Source organism: Procambarus clarkii, chromosome 26 (genome assembly GCF_040958095.1).
Source record: "Procambarus clarkii isolate CNS0578487 chromosome 26, FALCON_Pclarkii_2.0, whole genome shotgun sequence".
Lineage (NCBI taxonomy): Eukaryota > Metazoa > Arthropoda > Malacostraca > Decapoda > Cambaridae > Procambarus > Procambarus clarkii.
The window spans coordinates 4,052,746-4,072,319 of NC_091175.1; the positions used below are offsets into that span (position 1 = coordinate 4,052,746).

Here is a 19,574-nt window from a genome sequence, read left to right on the forward strand (position 1 = left end):
TGTGCGCGAGTGTATAAAAGGTTACTACATTATGTCTGCGGTGCCCTCGGGTACTAAGTCATGTATTATCCCACTAATTAGGTGTCAGTGTACCTGCCTACCCCCTACCCACCTGGGTATTTCCGGTATATTAAACAAGCCGTAGGGAGTTAAATGCCGAGAGGAGGGGGTGGGGGGGGGGTGATGGGGCACCTTCCTATCACGGGAGCACTGTTGCTCTGCTGACACTTGTAGGTCTCTTTACGCTGTACCTGCGAGCCACAACCTCTCCAGTGGACTCGACGGGGACAGGAAGCCTGCGGGTTGTTAAAGGTCTCCCCTCCCCCCCTTCTCTTTTGTTCCAGAACATTTGTAGCTCATCTTTATCTTTTATTCTCGTCCTTTTCTCCTGTCCTTGTTCTCTCATATTCACTTTCACTCTTCGTCGCCCCTAAATCAACACAACACTTTCACTCTGTCCTCTTGTGGTTTACCTGTAGTTGGTTTCAAGAGTTCTCTTATTCCCCATGGCCGTTTGGAGGCAGGCTTGTCTGGTGATAATTTGGTCTAGAAAGCTGCTGCTGGAAGTGGTCCGCAGGCTTATATATCCACTATAGTCTGATTGCTCCAGCATTTCCTACAGGAACTTGTCTAATTTTCTTTTGAAAAATCCACTTTTATTCCAGCAATATTTCTCTCATTTGCTGGGAGGATGTTGAACAGCCGCGGACCTCTGATGTTCAGACAGTGTTCTTTGATTGTGCCTATGGCACCTCTGCTCTTCACTGGTTCTATTCTGCATTTCCTTCCGTATCTTCCGCTCCAGTATGTTGTTATTCTACTGTGCAAATTTGGGACCTGTCCCTCTAGTATCTTCCATGTATATATTATTTGGTACCTTTCTCGTCTCCTTTCCAGAGAGCACATTTTGAGAGCTCTGAGACGGTCCCAATACTTCAGATGTTTTATAGTTTCTATGCGTGCATGGCATGGCGCTTACCCCTGATAGTTCCCTTCCCTTTCCCTTAAAAGTTTTCAGCCACAAACAATGGAAAACAAACGAGTTCAAAACACAACTAGGTTGTTTGCCTAGCTTGAATTTTAGCGAATGACACTGGATGGTTTGTTTATAACAGGTAACAGCTTCGTTATATAGTCGTAATGGCTCTATAATAGTCGCTTTCTCCTCATAGTTTCCTTTCCCCTTATGCTTCTTGTGGGGAAAGTGTGATGGTGAGAACCCATTTGGCTCGTCTCTAGTTCATATATCTTACCAGCGAGTGCAATGGGCTCACCATAGCCCGTGCTACTTGGATGTTTTTGTTCTAGGTAGCGAATCTTTAACAACAACAAGAAGAACCGGCGAGTGTTACCAGGGTGAAGCCTGGTTAGGGATCATACCTGTTGCTCCTGTTCACCCAGCAGCTGATGGGGAGGCGTGGTTGTAACGCAGTTGGCGGGTCGTGTTCAATGGAAAACTTGCATCTTGAGGGTTATCTTGAGATGATTTCGGGGCTTAGCGTCCCCGCGGCCCGGTCCTCGATCAGGCCTCCTTTTTGTTACACATCCCCCAGGAAGCAGCCTGTAGCAGCTGTCTAATTCCCCAGGTACCTATTTACTGCTAGGTGAACAGGCCATTAGGGTGAAAGAAACTCTGGCCATTTGTTTCCGCCTCCACCGGGGATCGAACTCAGACCCGTAGGACTACGAATCCCGAGCGATGTCTACTCAGCTGTCAGGTCCCATAGTAGGGCAAGGCTTACCGTGAGCTATGGAAAGGGAAAGCTCTCAGCCTGCTGACAGGAGTCAGCAGTCGTCTGCTGACTGAAATCCATGCTATTGGTGGATTTGCTCCGGGAAATCCACCAATAGCATGATCTGGTTTGGTTGAATGTTGCGGACGCGAAAGTACCAGTTCGGTTATACTTTTGTTTGTGCGTGTGTGTGCGTGCGTGCGTGTGTGTGCGTGCGTGTTCGTGTATAATTACCTTAGTGTTATTACCCCAACCATTTGAGTTGGACGGTAGGACGGTCTCACTTCATGCAGGTTGGAGTTCAATCCCCGACCGTCCAAGTGGTTGGGCACCATCCCTATCCCCCGTCCCATCCTACATCCTTCTCTGAATCCCTTCCAAGGGCTGTATAGTCGTATTGGCTTGGCGCTTTCTCCTGATAATTTCCTTCCCAACCTAAGTAATTACCTAAGTGTAGTTACAGGATGAGAGCTACGCTCGTGGTGTCCCGTCTTCCCAGTACTCTTTGTTGTATAACGCTTTGAAACTACTGACGGTTTTGGCCTCCACCACCTCACTTAACTTACCTCAACCGTCTACCACTCTCTTTGCCGAAAGTGAACTTTCGGCAAAGTTCACTTTGCCGAAAGTGCCATCGAGAGGTGAGATGTGTGTCTAAATCCGTACGCTTCTGGAGAGGCAAAACCACTTCAAATTTGACGTTCCTCAAAACGTGAGAGCACTGCTAAGTCCCCTTTCATTTGTGTTTATTTCCGATCGTGTACTCCATTTAGTATTTTGAATGTCGTGATCATATCTTCTCTGGGTCGTTTCACCTCAGTGGTTAAGTCAGTTCATTCTCTCTCTCTCTCTCTCCTCTCTACCACATCTTTCTACCTCTATTCTACTCCCTTTTTATCCCTTCATCTCCCTACTCTCACCCCCTATCTACCTTTTCTCACCCCTCTCCCTCCTACCATCTCCAACGTCCCTCCCTTTCTCCCCCACCCCCATGCCACGCCCACACCATTCCCTGCCAAACCACCCCTTCCCCCTTCCCTCCACCCCTCCACCCGTCCACCCCTCTTCTCCTAATCACCCTCCCCCCCCCTTCTGAGGTACACCGAGAGGTCCAGACTTAACACCTCATGATTTAAAGAACCAACTGTTTTATTGCTCTCTTTAGGGATGCGTTTACGAGCTTCTGATTGGTGGAAAGTGTCTAGACGGGCTTCTGATTGGTGGAAAGTGTCTAGACGGGCTTCTGATTGGTGGAAAGTGTTTAGACGGGCTTCTGATTGGGGGAAAGTGTTTAGACGGGCTTCTGATTGGGGGAAAGTGTTTAGACGGGCTTCTGATTGGGGGAAAGTGCCTACACGGGCTTCTGACTGGCGGAAAGTGTTTTCTCTGATTCAGATGTCTTGCATTTTATAATAAAGTCCTTAAATAGTGATTGTGACTAGCTGGCTGCTACCACTGATGGGCAGATGCCTTTGGCGGGTTTCTAGAGTTTTCTCTTTCTTTCTTTCTCTCTGTCTCTCTCTGTCTCTCTTTCTTTTTCTCTCTCTTTGTCTCTCTCTCTTTGTCTCTCTCTGTCTCTCTCTGTCTCTCTCTGTCTCTCTGTGTCTCTCTGTGTGTGTCTCTCTCTCTCTCTCTCTCTCTCTCTCTCTCTCTCTCTCTCTCTCTCTCTCTCTCTCTCTCTCTCTCTCTCTGTTCTTTATTCTTTCCCTCTCTACTTAATTTTCTGTCTCTTTTTCCCCTCACTTCCCATTCTCTCCCTCTCTCCCCGTCCCTCCCTCCCTCCTACCCTTCCCTTCCCTCCCTCTCAGTTTCTCTTCCCATTTTCCTGGAAAGTAAAGGAGTTAGACATATCTAGGCCCCCCCCCTAACCCAAGTACTGACCATGCCCAAGATGCTCCACACAACAGTTCACTATCTCCCTGGTGCCTATATACAGCACGGTGAACAGGTGCATCAGATGTCAGGAGACGTGCCCAAACCATTCTGCCCTGCCGCGGGGCTCGAGTTTGTGAGTTCAATTTGAATTCTTCTGGACTGTGAGTTTATGAGTATTCGTGAGTTGAGTGTGATGAGTCAGGATCCTTATTCATGCTCCTGAAGCGTTCTAGCAAATTATTGTTAGTTTAGTCCGTATTAGAGAGAGAGAGAGAGAGAGAGAGAGAGAGAGAGAGAGAGAGAGAGAGAGAGAGAGAGAGAGAGAGAGAGAGAGAGAGAGAGAGGAAAATATTCAAAACAGACGCAAATCAGTATGGGCGCCAAGGGAGACGAACGAGCAACAAGAACGACCCAATCTTCATGATTGTTATGAGAGCCGGCCAGCCAGCCAGCCTGGTAGGTCAGGAAATAGGCAGGCATACAGATGGGGCCAGATACCGGCTGTCTGGCAGGCAGCCAGAACAGTAGACAGCCAGACAGGCTACCTTTCGTCCTGATAGTCAGCTCTTGAATTCACTAAGAGGTGTTAGGTCTGTATGGTAGCCTTGTTTTGTCTTCCGTGTATTCTGCAGGTACACAGCCTTTATTATCTCTCTCTCTCTCTCTCTCTCTCTCTCTCTCTCTCTCTCTCTCTCTCTCTCTCTCTCTCTCTCTCTCTCTCTCTCTCTCTCTCTCTCTCTCTCTCTCTCTCTCTCTCTCTCCCGAACACCAATTGTATACATCTTGCACACATTTATCTTGGAAGAACTTGGGGGAAACAGCCTAACATGGAGCGAAGGAGAGAGAGAGAGAGAGAGAGAGAGAGAGAGAGAGAGAGAGAGAGAGAGAGAGAGAGAGAGAGAGAGAGAGAGAGAGAGAGAGAGAGAGAGAGAGACAGAGAGAGAGAGAGGGCATATTGGGAGATGGGAGAGGAAGGGAGGGGAGGGGAGGTGCAATTTCTCCTCAAGGCGGCAGATGAGTGTGTGAGGGGGAGGAGGGCTTCCTAGGCCTCTCACAGTATGAGTATACATGACGTGTGTAAACTGGTCACAATTACATGTCACCTGTGTAAACGCACAATAATGACACTGTAAAAGACACCTCGAACACTGTTTATGTAAGACAGACGTAAATCTGTGTATGTCTGTCTGTAGGTTAGATTAGCATTTTAAAAGCACTACAATCACCTTCTGTGGTTGATTGTATCAATAACTCCCTGAACTATATGTTTAACAGATCTCTCACCCCGTCCATGGAGGACAGAAGAAAATGTTTATATGCTGGTTAGCATTGTAAATGTGTGGCCACGTCTGTGGTAGAAAATAAAAATAATAATAATAATAATAAAAATAATAATAAACTCACTCAGGGAAGCATGGCCTCCCAACCCAAAAGCACACAGGGAAGTCAATGAACGCTACCCAACCACTTCGACCATCGGGGATTGAACACAGCCCTGTAAGAATCGAGGTCATCGCCCTACCGACTAGTCTGTGTGAATGGACGTTCAACTCTTGAACTCTGCAACAGGCAACTGCTGCTAGAAGGCGACATTTAGACGAGTACACCTAGGTGGGTACATTGGCCGGGGCCAAGTTTTGACAGAGGAGAGGCAGACGGGCCAAACCTGGGGGCTCGAGGTGTCATAATATGTAAATTAGGTGTTGTGTTGACAAGCTTCACCTTGCTTGATTCCATCTTCCCCCCACAGCCAGCGTCTTGGAGCCGGCAGGTGTTTCCTGCACACTAACTGCTGCTACTGTTGCCTGTTCTCTCTCTCCTCTCTCTCTCTCTCTCTCTCTCTCTCTCTCTCTCTCTCTCTCTCTCTCTCTCTCTCTCTCTCTCTCTCTCTCTCTCTCTCTCTCTCTCTCTCTCTCTCTCTCTCCCATATTCTCTTATTTCACTCAGATTCACTTCTTAACCCTTCTCACACATTCTCTCCCTCTCCCACAATCTTCCCCTCTCCCACATTCCCCCTCTCTCCCACACTCCCCCCTCTCCCACATTCTCCCCCTCTCTCCCACATTCTCCCCCCCCCCTCTCCCACAGTGAGTGGCGGTGACGGAGGTGGTGCGGTCGGCCCCGATAGACGTATCTGTGATAGCAGAGGTGGTGCTACACACAGTGAAGGCCACGATAACAAACCGGCTCTCAGCTCTGATTTGCTGATAACCACAGCAACTTTGCCCCTAATTGGTGGAGCCTATCGCCGACGTGATTGGTTCGTGTGGCGTTGCCAGTTTAAAGTGTTAGTTGAATCGGTAGTTAAGTGGCAATAAGATAGTTATAACAGACAAGGTCGGCCACGTTTAAAAGCTTACCAAAGTGGGGTAGCCAGAGCTTACTCATGGCAGTCATAAAGCTTACCCAAATGGGGAAGCCAAAGCTTACTCGTGCCCATTTCCTTTGCCCAAGTTAGCTGGGCACGATCAGGGGCCAATTTTTGCCTCAATTGAAATAGGTAAAAAATGTTTGTTTATTTGTAACCTTAAGTATAAATAGGTCAGGTTGGAAAAGGAATGTTAAGATAGTTAAGACACGTGCTACGGGCTCACCATAGCCCGTGCTACTTGGAACTTTTTGTTTTCCATTGCCGGGGACAGGAAGCCTGCACCCGATAATGGGGGTCACGAAGGAAGGCATACACTGATGGGGTCACGACTGGGGGTCAAGAAAGGATTATAAGAGAAGGGTGTGAACCAGGTACTCGATGCAAGTAAATTGAGACTGTCAAGGTTGATGTATGCAAATGAGGCGTTTCTTCTACCAGAGAATAAGAGATTGATGATTAGTTGAAGTCATATTGATGTGTGAGGTTGAGGAAATGAGAAATAGGGACGAGAGTAATGAGATGGAGAGAAGGAAATTGTGATAAATTAGAGAGGAAAAGTGTAATACAATTATGAGATGATCGCCAAGCCAGTATGACTATATAGTACTAGGAAGGGATATGAGGACAGGGAGTTGAGATATGAGGACGGAGTGAAGGGAGCCCAACCACTTGCACCATCGGGGATCGATCCCCGGCCCTGCAGGAAGCGAGGTCGTCGCTATACCAACTAATCCAAATAAATGGACTACGAAGAACTGTTGAAGGGCTGATTACTCTACATACCTGAGTGACGGTACTCAACAGTGACCTGAGTGACGGTACACAACAATGACCTGAGTGACGGTACACAAGTGACCTGAGTGACGGTACACAAGTGACCTGAGTGGCGGTACACAACAGTGACCTGAGAAACGGAACACAAGTGACCTGAGTGACGGTACACAAGTGACCTGAGTGGCGGTACACAAGTGACCTGAGAAACGGAACACAAGTGACCTGAGGGACGGTACACAACAGTGTCCTGAGTGACGGTACACAACAGTGACCTGACTGACGGTACACAACAGTGACCTGAGTGACGGTACACAAGTGACCTGAGTGATGTTCACCCCCCCCCCCCCCTTTCCCACTGTTCATCCACCCTTCCCACTGTTCAAGATCATTACTGGGTCGCACCTTAATTACCTGTCTAATTGCTTGTTTCATATCTTCCACAGGTGAGTACATCTGACTCCTCCATAGGTGAGTACATCTGACTCCTCCACAGGTGAGTACATCTGACTTCTCCATAGGTGAGTACATCTGACTCCTCCACAGGTGAGTACATCTGACTCCTCCACAGGTGAGTACATCTGACTCCTCCACAGGTGAGTACATCTGACTTCTCCATAGGTGAGGACATCTGACTCCTCCACAGGTGAGTACATCTGACTCCTCCACAGGTGAGTACACCTGACTCCTCCACAGGTGAGTACATCTGACTCCTCCACAGGTGAGTACATCTGACTCCTCCACAGGTGAGTACATCTGACTCCTCTACAGGTGAGTACATCTGACTCCTCCACAGGTGAGTACATCTGACTCCTCCACAGGTGAGTACACCTGACTCCTCCACAGGTGAGTACACCTGACTCCTCCACAGGTGAGTACATCTGACTCCTCCACAGGTGAGTACATCTGACTCCTCTACAGGTGAGTACATCTGACTCCTCCACAGGTGAGTACACCTGACTCCTCCACAGGTGAGTACACCTGACTCCTCCACAGGTGAGTACACCTGACTCCTCCACAGGTGAGTACACCTGACTCCTCCACAGGTGAGTACACCTGACTCCTCCACAGGTGAGTACACCTGACTCCTCCACAGGTGAGTACATCTGACTCCTCTACAGGTGAGTAGGCATGTATACAAGTTGGGATTAATTTTGAATTTCAGAAAAGTATTTTTTTTCTGAAATAGGCAAGTACTGGTTTAGAAATAGGCAATATAAGGCAATTATCAGAGGAAAGCGCCAAGTCATTACGACTATAGCACTGGGAAGGGGGGTATGAGGAAACGGATTTGGGATGGGATTTGGAATTTTAATGGAATGGTGTCCAACCACTTGGACGGTCGGGGGATTGAACGCTGACCTGCAGGAACGCTCTACCGTCCACACGGGTTCTGAAATAGGTCAACACTGATTGGCAAATGGGTAAGTACTGGTTTGCGTAATTAGCAAGCACTGGTTCTGAAATAGGCTTCTACTTCTCTTCTTCCTGTCCTCTACTCCATCATTCTCCGTCTCATCGCTACTCCTTCCGCCTATGTACCCCCTCCCTTCCCATATATCCTTTCCTTATCCCTCTCTGCACCACCTCTCTCTCTCTCTCTCTCTCTCTCTCTCTCTCTCTCTCTCTCTCTCTCTCTCTCTCTCTCTGCACCATCTCTCTCTCTCTCTCTCTCTCTCTCTCTCTCTCTCTCTCTCTCTCTCTCTCTCTCTCTCTCTCTCTCTCTCTCTCTCTCAGCCAGCACCAAAGGCCCCACAGTAATCAACTACCCACTAGACAGACACCAGGACTGATGGCGCGTCCTCTAGTAATGTTTACGTTTGATTATCTCCATCGAGGATTTTAAATTTTAATTAAATCCACCGCCCTCATCTGGGCCGGCTTAGCGCGGCCGGCTTGCACCGCCCTCATCCGGCCTAGTTTAACGCTGCCCGGATAGGTCCAACAGGGTCTTTCTCTCTGTTTACATTGGGTGTGTCTCATAGGGTCATTAACTCCTCCCTCTTCTTCGTTCCCTCCCCCTTCCTTGTCTTCCTCCTCCCCCTTCCTTGTCTTCCTTCTCCTCCTTCCTTGTCTTCCTCCTCCTCCTTCCTTGTCTTTCTTCTCCTTCTTCTCATTTCTTAATTATAACGCGTGTCTGTTCAGAAGCTGAGTCACCCAAGTTCTTAATCTTCCGTTGACCTGTCAGCTAATGGGTTCCCAGATCTCTCGTAGCCCTTGTCGTAGCCCCGTCGTAGCCCCGTCGTAGCCCCGTCGTAGCTTTAAGATTGCAATGTCCAAGACTGACAAGGACCATCAATCTCTCCGCGTTGTTAATTATCGTATGAACAACAAATAGCCTATTGCCTGCCATCTAAATAGTCCATTAACAAAGTGAAGTCTCAGTGCCAAGCCCAGCCTAGCCCAGCCCAGCCTAGCCCAGCCCAGCCCAGCCCAGCCCAGCCCAGCCCAGCCCAGCCCAGCCCAGCCCAGCCTAGCCCAGCCCAGCCTAGCCCAGCCCAGCCCAGCCCAGCCCAGCCCAGCCCAGCCCAGCCCAGCCCAGCCCAGCCCAGCCTAGCCTAGCCCAGCCCAGCCTAGCCCAGCCCAGCCCAGCCCAGCCCAGCCCAGCCTAGCCTAGCCCAGCCCAGCCTAGCCCAGCCCAGCCCAGCCCAGCCTAGCCCAGCCCAGCCCAACCCAACCCAGCCCAGCCTAGCCCAGCCCAGTCCATCCCATCCCATCCCATCCCAGGTCCCCTAGCCAGTGTAGAAGACAATACAAGATAGAACACACAACAGTGGACTGTATTGGGGAAGATTGCATTTATGAAATACACACTAACACAAATTTTGTTTTATGTCACGCATTGGTTGGAATAGGTCCATGAGTGGTAGTGGTTGGAATAGGTCCATGAGTGGTAGTGGTTGGAATAGGTCCATGAGTGGTAGTGGTTGGAATAGGTCCATGAGTGGTAGTGGTTGGAATAGGTCCATGAGCGGTAGTGGTTGGAATAGGTCCATGAGTTGTAATGATTGGAATAGGTCCATGAGTGGTTGTGGTTGGAATAGGTCCACGAGTGGTAGTGGTTGGAATAGGTCCATGAGTGGTAGTGGTTGGAATAGGTCCATGAATAGTAGTGGTTGGAATAGGTCCATGAGTAGTAGTGGTTGGAATAGGTCCATGAGTGGTAGTGGCTGGAATAGGTCCATGAGTGGTAGTGGTTGGAATAGGTCCTCGAGTGGTAGTGGTTGGAATAGGTCCTCGAGTGGTAGTGGTTGGAATAGGTCCATGAGTGGTAGTGGTTGGAATAGGTCCTCGAGTGGTAGTGGTTGGAATAGGTCCATGAGTGGTTGTGGTTGGAATAGGTCCATGAGTGGTAGTGGTTGGAATAGGTCCATGAGTGGTAGTGGTTGGAATAGGTCCATGAATAGTAGTGGTTGGAATAGGTCCATGAGTGGTAGTGGCTGGAATAGGTCCATGAGTGGTAGTGGTTGGAATAGGTCCTCGAGTGGTAGTGGTTGGAATAGGTCCTCGAGTGGTAGTGGTTGGAATAGGTCCATGAGTGGTAGTGGTTGGAATAGGTCCTCGAGTGGTAGTGGTTGGAATAGGTCTATGAGTGGTAGTGGTTGGAATAAGTCCACGAGTGGTAGTGGTTGGAATAGGTCTATCAGTGGTAGTGGTTGGAATAGGTCCACGAGTGGTAGTGGTTGGAATAGGTCCTCGAGTGGTAGTGGTTGGAATAGGTCTATCAGTGGTAGTGGTTGGAATAGGTCCACGAGTGGTAGTGGTTGGAATAGGTCCATGAGTGGTAGTGGTTGGAATAGGTCCATGAGTGGTAGTGGTTGGAATAGGTCCATGAGTGGTAGTGGTTGGAATAGGTCCACGAGTGGTAGTGGTTGGAATAGGTCCATGAGTGGTAGTGGTTGGAACAGGTACATGAGTGGTAGTGGTTGGAATAAGTCCATAAGTGGTAGTGATTGGAATAGGTCCTAATCCTCACTACTTTACCCTAAGTATCCATACGGACGAACTGAATACTCTGCATATATCCAGACTATCTGATAACACTAAATCCGGACGATCCGATCTTTCCCTGCATCCGTCCGGACGATCCGATCTTCCCTCTACATCCGTCCGGACGATCCGATCTTCCCCCTACATCCGTCCGGACGATCCGATCTTCCTGCATCCGTTCGGGCGATCCGATCTTTCCTTGCATACCGTAACAGCATCCTGTGTGTGTGTGTGTGTGTGTGCGTGTGTGTGTGTGTGTGTGTGTGTGTGTGTGTGTGTGTGTGTGTGTGTGTGTGTGTGTGTGTGTGTGTGTGTGTGAAAAATAATACTGTAGTGAGTAGCAGTTGACTGATTGACAGTTGAGAGGCGAGCCGAAAGAGCAGAGCTCAACCCCCGCAAGCACAACTAGGTGAACACACAAACACACACACACACACACACACACACACACACACACACACACACACACACACACACACACACACACACACACACTTCATATGGGAAAAGGCAAGCATAGTACCAATCTATAAAAATTGGTAGTCGAGAGGAACATCTAAATTATAGCCCCGTATCATTAACAAGCGTGGTAGTCAAAACACTAGACACAATAGTTAAGACCAAATGGGTTGAAAACCTTGAGAGTAATTATATAATAACGGACAGACAGTATGGTTTTCGAACAGGAAGATCCTGTGTAACAAATCTACTTAGCATGTTATCTCAATAGCCCCAGATATACTACAAGAAAGAGGTGGTTGGGTTGACTGTCTATTTGGAGCTAAAAATGACTTTTGACAGAGTCCCAAACAAGAGGCTGTTCTGGAAACTGGAACATGCTGGAGGAGTGACAGGGAGACTTCTGACATGGATGAAAAACGTTCTGACAGACAGACAGACAGACAGATGAGGGCAGTAATCAGAGACAATGTATCTGACTGGAGGAGTGTTACTAGCGGAGTACCACAGGGTTCAGTTCTTGCACCAGTAATGTTCATCGTCTTGAATCTACCAGAAGGAATACAGGATTATATGAACATGTTTGCTCATGATGCTAAGATACTGGAAAAGATAGGAGACGCAGACCATTGTAATGCTCTTCAAATTGATCTAGATAAAATAAGTGCTTGGAGCGTCAAGTGGCAAATGGAATTCAATGTGAGTAAACGTCATGTTATGGAATGTCGAATCCAAGAAGTGGTTGGATTCAACATTATTCGATATTATGGATTCGAAAATATCAAGAAAATAGATTACACACAACTTACAAATTATGAACAAAGGAATTACATAACTCTAATAAAGAAGGAGACCTCGGGGTGGTTTAGGATAGTAAGCTGTCGCCAGAGGAACACATAAAGAACATTGTGAGAGGAGCGTGTGCGTCGCTTTCCAACTTCAGACTTGCTTTTAATAATATGGATGGGGAAATACTAAAGAAACTGTTCATGACTTTTGTGAGACCACAACTGGAATATGCAGCGGTTGTATGGACTTCTCGAATCTCAAGAAGCACATAAAGAAACTGGAAAAGGAGCAGCAGCATGCTACAAAATGGCTACCAGAACTGAAAAACCAAGAGTTACGAGCAGAGACTACAGACATTAAACATGCCAAAACTAAAAGATAGAAGAAAAAGAGATGGTATGATCACCACATACAAAATACTAACAGGAATCGACCAAATTGACAAAGGAGGAATTCCTGAATCCAGCAAGGAAACAAAGGTGCCGAAAAATCATTAGAAAATTATATTTTTGCAAACAGAGTGGTAGACGGTTGGAACAAGTTAAGTGAGAAGGTGGTGGAGGCCAAGACCGTCAGTAGTTTCAAAGCGTTATACGACAGAAGACGGGACACCACGAGCGTAGCTCTCATCCTGTAACTACACTTAGGTAATTACACACACACACACACACACACACACACACACACACACACACACACACACACACACACACACACAAAAGCAAGGAAGCACACATGGAAGCAAATACTATTCATACTTTTAAAACTAGGTATGATAGGGAAATGGGACAGGAGTCATTGCTGTAAACAACCGATAGCTAGAAAGGCGGGATCCAAGAGTCAATGCTCGATCCTGCAAGCACATATAGGTGAGTACATATAGGTGAGTACATATAGGTGAGTACACACACACACACACACACACACACACACACACACACACACACACACACACACACACACACACACACACACACACACATGGGGGCCTCGTAGCCTGGTGGATAGCGCGCAGGACTCGTAATTCTGTGGCGCGGGTTCGATATTCCCGCACGAGGCAGAAACAAATGGGCAAAGTTTCTTTCACCCTAAGTGCCCCTGTTACCTAGCAGTAAATAGGTACCTGGGAGTTAGTCAGCTGTCACGGGCTGCTTCCTGGGGTGTGTGTGTGTGTGTGTGGTGTGGAAAAAAAAAAAAAAAGTAGTTAGTAAAACAGTTGATTGACAGTTGAGAGGCGGGCCGAAAGAGCAAAGCTCAACCCCCGCAAAAACACAACTAGTAAACACACACACAAACTATATGATAGAGCCCAATAGGCTCGGGAACCTGTACACCTGTTGATTGACAGTTGAGAGGCGAGACCAAAGAGCCAGAGCTCAACCCCCGCAAGCACAACTAGGTGAGTACAACTAGGTGAGTACACAGAGGCGAGCCGAAAGAGCAGAGCTCAACCCCCGCAAACACAACTATGTGAATACACACACACACACACACACACAAGATGACCTGGATAGACTGAGTGAATGGTCCAACAAATGGCTGTTGAAGTTCAACCCGAGTAAATGCAAAGTAATGAAACTAGGCAGTGGAAACAGGAGGCCAGGCACAGGATACAGAATAGGAGATGAAGTACTTAATGAAACAGACAGAGAGAAAGACCTAGGAGTTGATATCACACCAAACCTGTCTCCTGAAGCCCACATAAAGAGAATAACGTCTGCGGCATATGCGAGGCTGGCTAACATCAGAACGGCGTTCAGGAACCTGTGTAAGGAATCATTCAGAATCTTGTACACCACATATGTAAGACCAATCCTGGAGTATGCGGCCCCAGCATGGAGCCCGTACCTTGTCAAGCACAAGACGAAGCTGGAAAAAGTCCAAAGGTATGCTACTAGACTAGTCCCAGAACTAAGAGGCATGAGTTATGAGGAAAGGCTGCGGGAAATGCACCTCACGACACTGGAAGACAGAAGAGTAAGGGGGGACATGATCACAACCTACAAAATCCTCAGGGGAATCGACCGGGTAAACAAGGACGAACTTTTCAACACTGGTGGGACGCGAACAAGGGGACACAGGTGGAAGCTGAGTACCCAAATGAGCCACAGAGACGTTAGAAAGAACTTTTTCAGTGTCAGAGTAGTTAGCAAATGGAATGCATTAGGAAGTGATGTGGTGGAGGCTGACTCCATTCACAGTTTCAAATGTAGATATGATAGAGCCCAATAGGCTCAGGAATCTGTACACCAGTTGATTGACGGTTGAGAGGCGGGACCAAAGAGCCAGAGCTCAACCCCCGCAAGCACAATTAGGTGAGTACAATTAGGTGAGTACACACACACACACACACACACACACTTAAAACAGCTGATAAACTTTATTTCTTTTATTATTAACTACGTAAGGTAAGGTAATTATCAGGATAAATCACCGAGCCATTACTACTATATAGCACCGGGAAGGGGTCAGGATAAGGATTTGGGATAGGACGCGGGGAAAGGAATGGTGCCCAACCACTTGGACGTTCGGGGATTGAACGCCGACCTGCATGAAGCGAGACCCATCTCCGATCTTAGCAGGAGCTAAGACACTGATATCCAGTGGTTGGCCAGATGTTATAGTGACTCATCTATCCCTTTGTCATTTAAGTAATGGGGTGAGTAAAGTGTACCAGCACCCGAACAAGCGGCTGAACATTGTCTGCGGTTGATGCTTGGGCAGTATATTATAGGCTACACTCTGCTGTGGCCGGCACTTTAGATAAATCTTACTACTACACTCCTTAAGAATGGTTTTCACGTGATCCACAGCAACCATGTCGGGTAAATAATTTTCGTTTGGCTGTCTGGTAAGATCCCTCGATCTGGGACTCTTCTTTGATATCCAGGTGGGAACTGTGGCCATGTGTTACATGAAGACATGAATGATAGCACGATAGCGAGGCAGTCCATCAGTCTTGACCAACGACCATATGTAGTGCAAATCAGTGCGCTTCCTGTAAGGCTTCAGAACTGGGTCGTTGGCCTCAAGGTTCTCCTGTGACCAGATGTATTCACAGACGGTGGCCAGGTCGAGGAAGGTAAGGGCGTGGTAGGCACAGGTGGCCATGTTGTCTTTCTGTTATGGCTGGTCCAACACCTTCACCTCAGACTCTGGGATGCCACAAATCTTAAGATAGTCCAGGAAAGGTCTGCTCATGTAAGGAAGAACAGAGTCACTGTAGAGTAGAGTTCCATCCTCACACCTGTAGACGGCCACAGCGTGGCGCGATGGCACAAACGCAAGAGACAAATACACACCCTTACCAGGGGCAAGTGTCCCTAAGGAAGACAGGTCTTCACTTTTCAAAGAAGTGCACCGCTTACCGAAGAGTCGAGAGCTCTCGGAAAAAATCTTAGAAGCGAGTGATACGTTTAGAGGTCTTGTTGTAGTCAGCACTGGGTGAAGTTCTCTGACTACGTTACTCATGCTGTCGATCTTCAAGTGCCTCAAGATCCTTCACACTAAGCTCCTGCTCTCTAAGGTCAGAGTTGTTAAGAATCAGGAGTAAGCACCAAGCTTGAGTAACAAGGATGGAGCCAATACCAGTCATAGTTATATCCTACATCACACGGAATATAGTTAACTGGGAATATAGTTAGCTTGGAATATGGTCCCCTTAGCTCTCAGTGCCTAGGTTCACCCTAAGCATTGAGAGCTAGGGGCCATCCTAGGCATTGAGAGCTAGGGGCCATCCTAGGCATTGAGAGCTAGGGGCCATCCTAGGCACTGAGAGCTAAGACAACGCTAGATACTGAGAGCTAAGACAACGCTAGTTACTGAGAGCTTGGATAGTGCTAGGCACTGAGAGTTAGGATATCGCTAGGTATTGAGAGCTAAGACCAAACTAGGCACTAAGAGTTAGGGCAATTACGTTCTTGATAGATAGGTGAGTATGCATATTGTCCTCCTAATGAAACGAAGCATTTTGACGTCTATTTGTGTGTACTCACCTAATTGTACTCACCTAGGTGTGCTTGCGGGAGTTGAGTTTCGACTCTTTGGTCCCGCCTCTCAACTGTCAATCAACTGATGTACAGGTTCCCGAGCCTACTGGGCTCTGTCATAGTTACACTTGATACTGTGTATGGAGTCAGCCTCCACCACATTACTTGCTAATACTGTGTGAGTGTGTGTGTGTGTGTGTGTGTGTGTGTGTGTGTGTGTGTGTGTGTGTGTGTGTGTGTGTGTGTGTGTGTGTGTGTGTGTGTGTGTGTGTGTGTATGTGTGTGTGTGTATGTGTATGTGTATGTGTATGTGTATGTGTGTGTGTGTGTGTGTATGTGTATGTGTATGTGTATGTGTATGTGTATGTGTATGTGTGTGTGTGTGTGTGTGTGTGTGTGTGTGTGTGTGTGTGTGTGTGTGTGTGTGTGTGTGTGTGTGTGTGTGTGTGTGTATTAACCTAGTTGAATTCCGCTAGTTCTGCTTGCGGGGGTTGAGCTCTGCTCTTTCGGGGTGTCTCTTAACTTTCAATTACCCAACCACTTGGGCTGGACGGTAGAGCGACGGTCTCGCTTCATGCAGATCGGCGTTCAATCCCCGACCGCTCAAGTGGTTGGGGCACCATTCCTTCCCCCGTCCCATCCCAAATCCTTATCCTGACCCCTTCCCAGTGCTATATAGTCGTAATGGCTTGGCGCTTTCCCTTAATAATTCCTTCCTTCCTTCTCAACTTTCAATCATTCAACTATTACTAACTACTAATTTTCGTTTTCCACACACACACACACGCACACGCACAAGGGGAACACGCACAAGGGGACACAGGTGGAAACTGAGTGCCCAAATGAGCCACAGAGATATTAGAAAGAACTTTTTTAGTGTCAGAGTGGTTGACAAATGGAATGCATTAGGAAGTGATGTGGTGGAGGCTGACTCCATACACAGTTTCAAGTGTAGATATGATAGAGCCCAATAGGCTCAGGAACCTGTACACCTGTTGATTGACGGTTGAGAGGCGGAACCAAAGAGCCAGAGCTCAACCCCCGCAAGCACAACTAGGTGAGTACACACACACACACATAGAGGAAGCAGCCCGTAACAGCTGTCTTAACTCCCAGGTACCCATGTACTGCTAGGTGAACAGACGCATCAGGGTGAAAGAAACTCTGCCATTTTTGTTTTTCCCCGACGCCAGAAATCGAACCCCCGGTCCATAGGATTACGTATCCAGCGTGCTGTTCACTCAGCCACCAATCTGATATGTGTGTGTGTGTGTGTGTTGGGGAAGGGGGGGAGAGGGGAGGGTAGGGATGATCCCTGGTAATGCTGTTCCAATTATACTTTGTTCTTCACCCTTAAGGTGTTCGGATTTTGAAAGTTGAAAGCCTCGCACCTGAAATGATCGAATCGGCCGTAAGGGCGAAATCATCACTGTGGAGAGAACGAATAACAGCCCTTAAGGAGCCGAGCAGACGACTCTCTCTCTCTCCGCAACAGCCATACGCCCTTCAAATACCTTAAAGATTAATATAGGGCTTGTTGGCAGCGGGACAATTTATTTTTGAAAAGTGCATAGATAATGGTGATCCCCGCCTCTTAGCGGGGCTCGAACCCGTGCTATTATCCCTGGATATTCTGCTTCGATCCTCACGTCAAGATCTCCAGCAGATTGGAGCCAAGCTATTGTGTTATATTTTACACCCCATTGTTGCCCCGTGTTTTATAAACCATCATTATATACTATTGGCGGTTTATTATACAATAATTCACCTGGCTGTGGTTTAAGTCAAACACCTCTCACTAGGGAGGTGCTTGCTTGAACTGCCTCACTTCTCTAGCCCCCTTATCCTGCCCTTATCTCTATCTGGCGCTGCCCTGAATTGCTCTTCTGACCCTGGATTTTGTTGGTTAATCCCTGGCGGTCTATTAACCAGGTTCAGCTCCGTCGGGATTCATCTCTGCAGTGTCATGTGTCTCTATCCTTATCCTGCTCTGTGGTGTTGCATCTCTGTTTTGTTTGCAGTCCGTCTGTGTGCGTCTTATCCTATCTTGACTTATCCCTCCCTTGATTTACTTATATTTGGTTTGCTTATTCTGTTTTTTTTAACTATCGTATTGATAGTTAAAACTCGTTTCTCCCAGTGAGAAGGGGACGATAGCAGATAATAAGAGTGTTCCAAGGATAGCAGACAGACTAAGAGTGTTCCAAGGATAGCAGGCAGACTAAGAGTGTTCCAAGGATAGCAGGCAGATTAAGAGTGTTCCAAGGATATCAGGCAGATTAAGAGTGTTCCAAGGACGTCAGGCAGACTAAGAGTGTTACAAGAATATCAGACAGACTAAGAGTGCTCTAAAGATAGGAGACAGACTAAGAGTCCTCCGTCCTGTAGGAGTTGAGACAAGAGCCGTGTGGCCTGTTAGACCAACAGGCGACCAGATAAAGTGGGTGTTGCTTATACTCGGAACCAATGACCTTGTTGGCACGAGCAGGATAAAATAGTTATCAATCGGTATCTCTTAGTTCTCGTATCACTAATCTCTCTCTCTCTCTCTCTCTCTCTCTCTCTCTCTCTCTCTCTCTCTCTCTCTCTCTCTCTCTCTCTCTCTCTCTCTCTCTCTCTCTCTCTCTCTCCCCCTCTCTCTCTCCCTCTCTCTCTCTCTCTCTCTCTCTCTCTCTCTCTCTCTCTCTCTCTCTCTCTCTCTCTCTCTCTCTCTCTCTCTCTCTCTCTCTCTCTCGTTCACTTCCCCAACTCCCCTTCCTTCCTATTTCTCCCTTTCCCTTTCCCTCTCTCCCCCTCTCCTTCCCCCTCTCCTTCCTTCCCCCCCCTCTTCCTTCCCCCCCCCCCATTACCAAACGCACACTCCGGGGCATTTAACCTCCCCCTTCCCCCATACAGAGGCCACGCCCCCTCCCCCCCATACAGAGGACACGCCCCCTCCCCCCCCATACAGAGGACACGCCCCCTCCCCCCATACAGAGGCCACGCCCCCTCCCCCCATACAGAGGCCACGCCCCCTCCTCCCATACAGAGGCCACGCCCCTCCCCCCATACAGAGGCCACGCCCCCTCCCCCCATACAGAGGGTCACGCCCCCTCCCCCCATACAGAGGCCACGCCCCCTCCCCCCATACGGGGGTCACGCCCCCTCCCCCCATACAGAGGCCACGCCCCCTCCCCCATACAGAGGCCACGCCCCCTCCCCCCATACGGGGGTCACGCCCCCGCTCCCTCTTTGGAAACATCAAATTCCAATTTCAGGATCGTACTGTATAATTCTGTATGTCGGGGGACAGGAAGCCTGTGTGTGTGTATCTGCTAGGCTTCTACTGAGGTCCCCCCCCCCACCTCCCCCCTCCTTAGGTGGAACTACTGACCCTTCACAAGATACAACCCCACAACAGTTGTTTAACTCCCGGGTATCTGTTTACTAATAGGTGAACAGAAGCATGAGTTGAAAGAAAACGTGCCCACTCATTTCTGTCACGCACGGTATACGAACTCGGGATTCCCAATTGTGAGTCGAGAATGAAGACAATTTGACTGGACGGTAGAGCGACGGTCTAATTTCATGCAGGTCAGCGTTCACTCCCCGACCGTC

At 48.2% G+C, this 19,574-nt stretch overlaps 1 protein-coding gene across 1 annotated transcript; it reads right to left on the reverse strand.

The window, feature by feature from the left end:
- Positions 1-9,585: 9,585 nt before the first annotated feature.
- Positions 9,586-15,099, reverse strand: LOC138368691 (mucin-2-like). The gene is made up of 2 exons (XM_069331410.1): positions 14,925-15,099; positions 9,586-10,715 (listed from the first exon to the last, which is right to left on the reverse strand). Exons 1-2 carry the CDS (start codon positions 15,097-15,099, stop codon positions 9,586-9,588), a joined length of 1,305 nt encoding a protein of 434 aa, XP_069187511.1.
- Between the last annotated feature and the right edge of the window lie 4,475 nt (positions 15,100-19,574).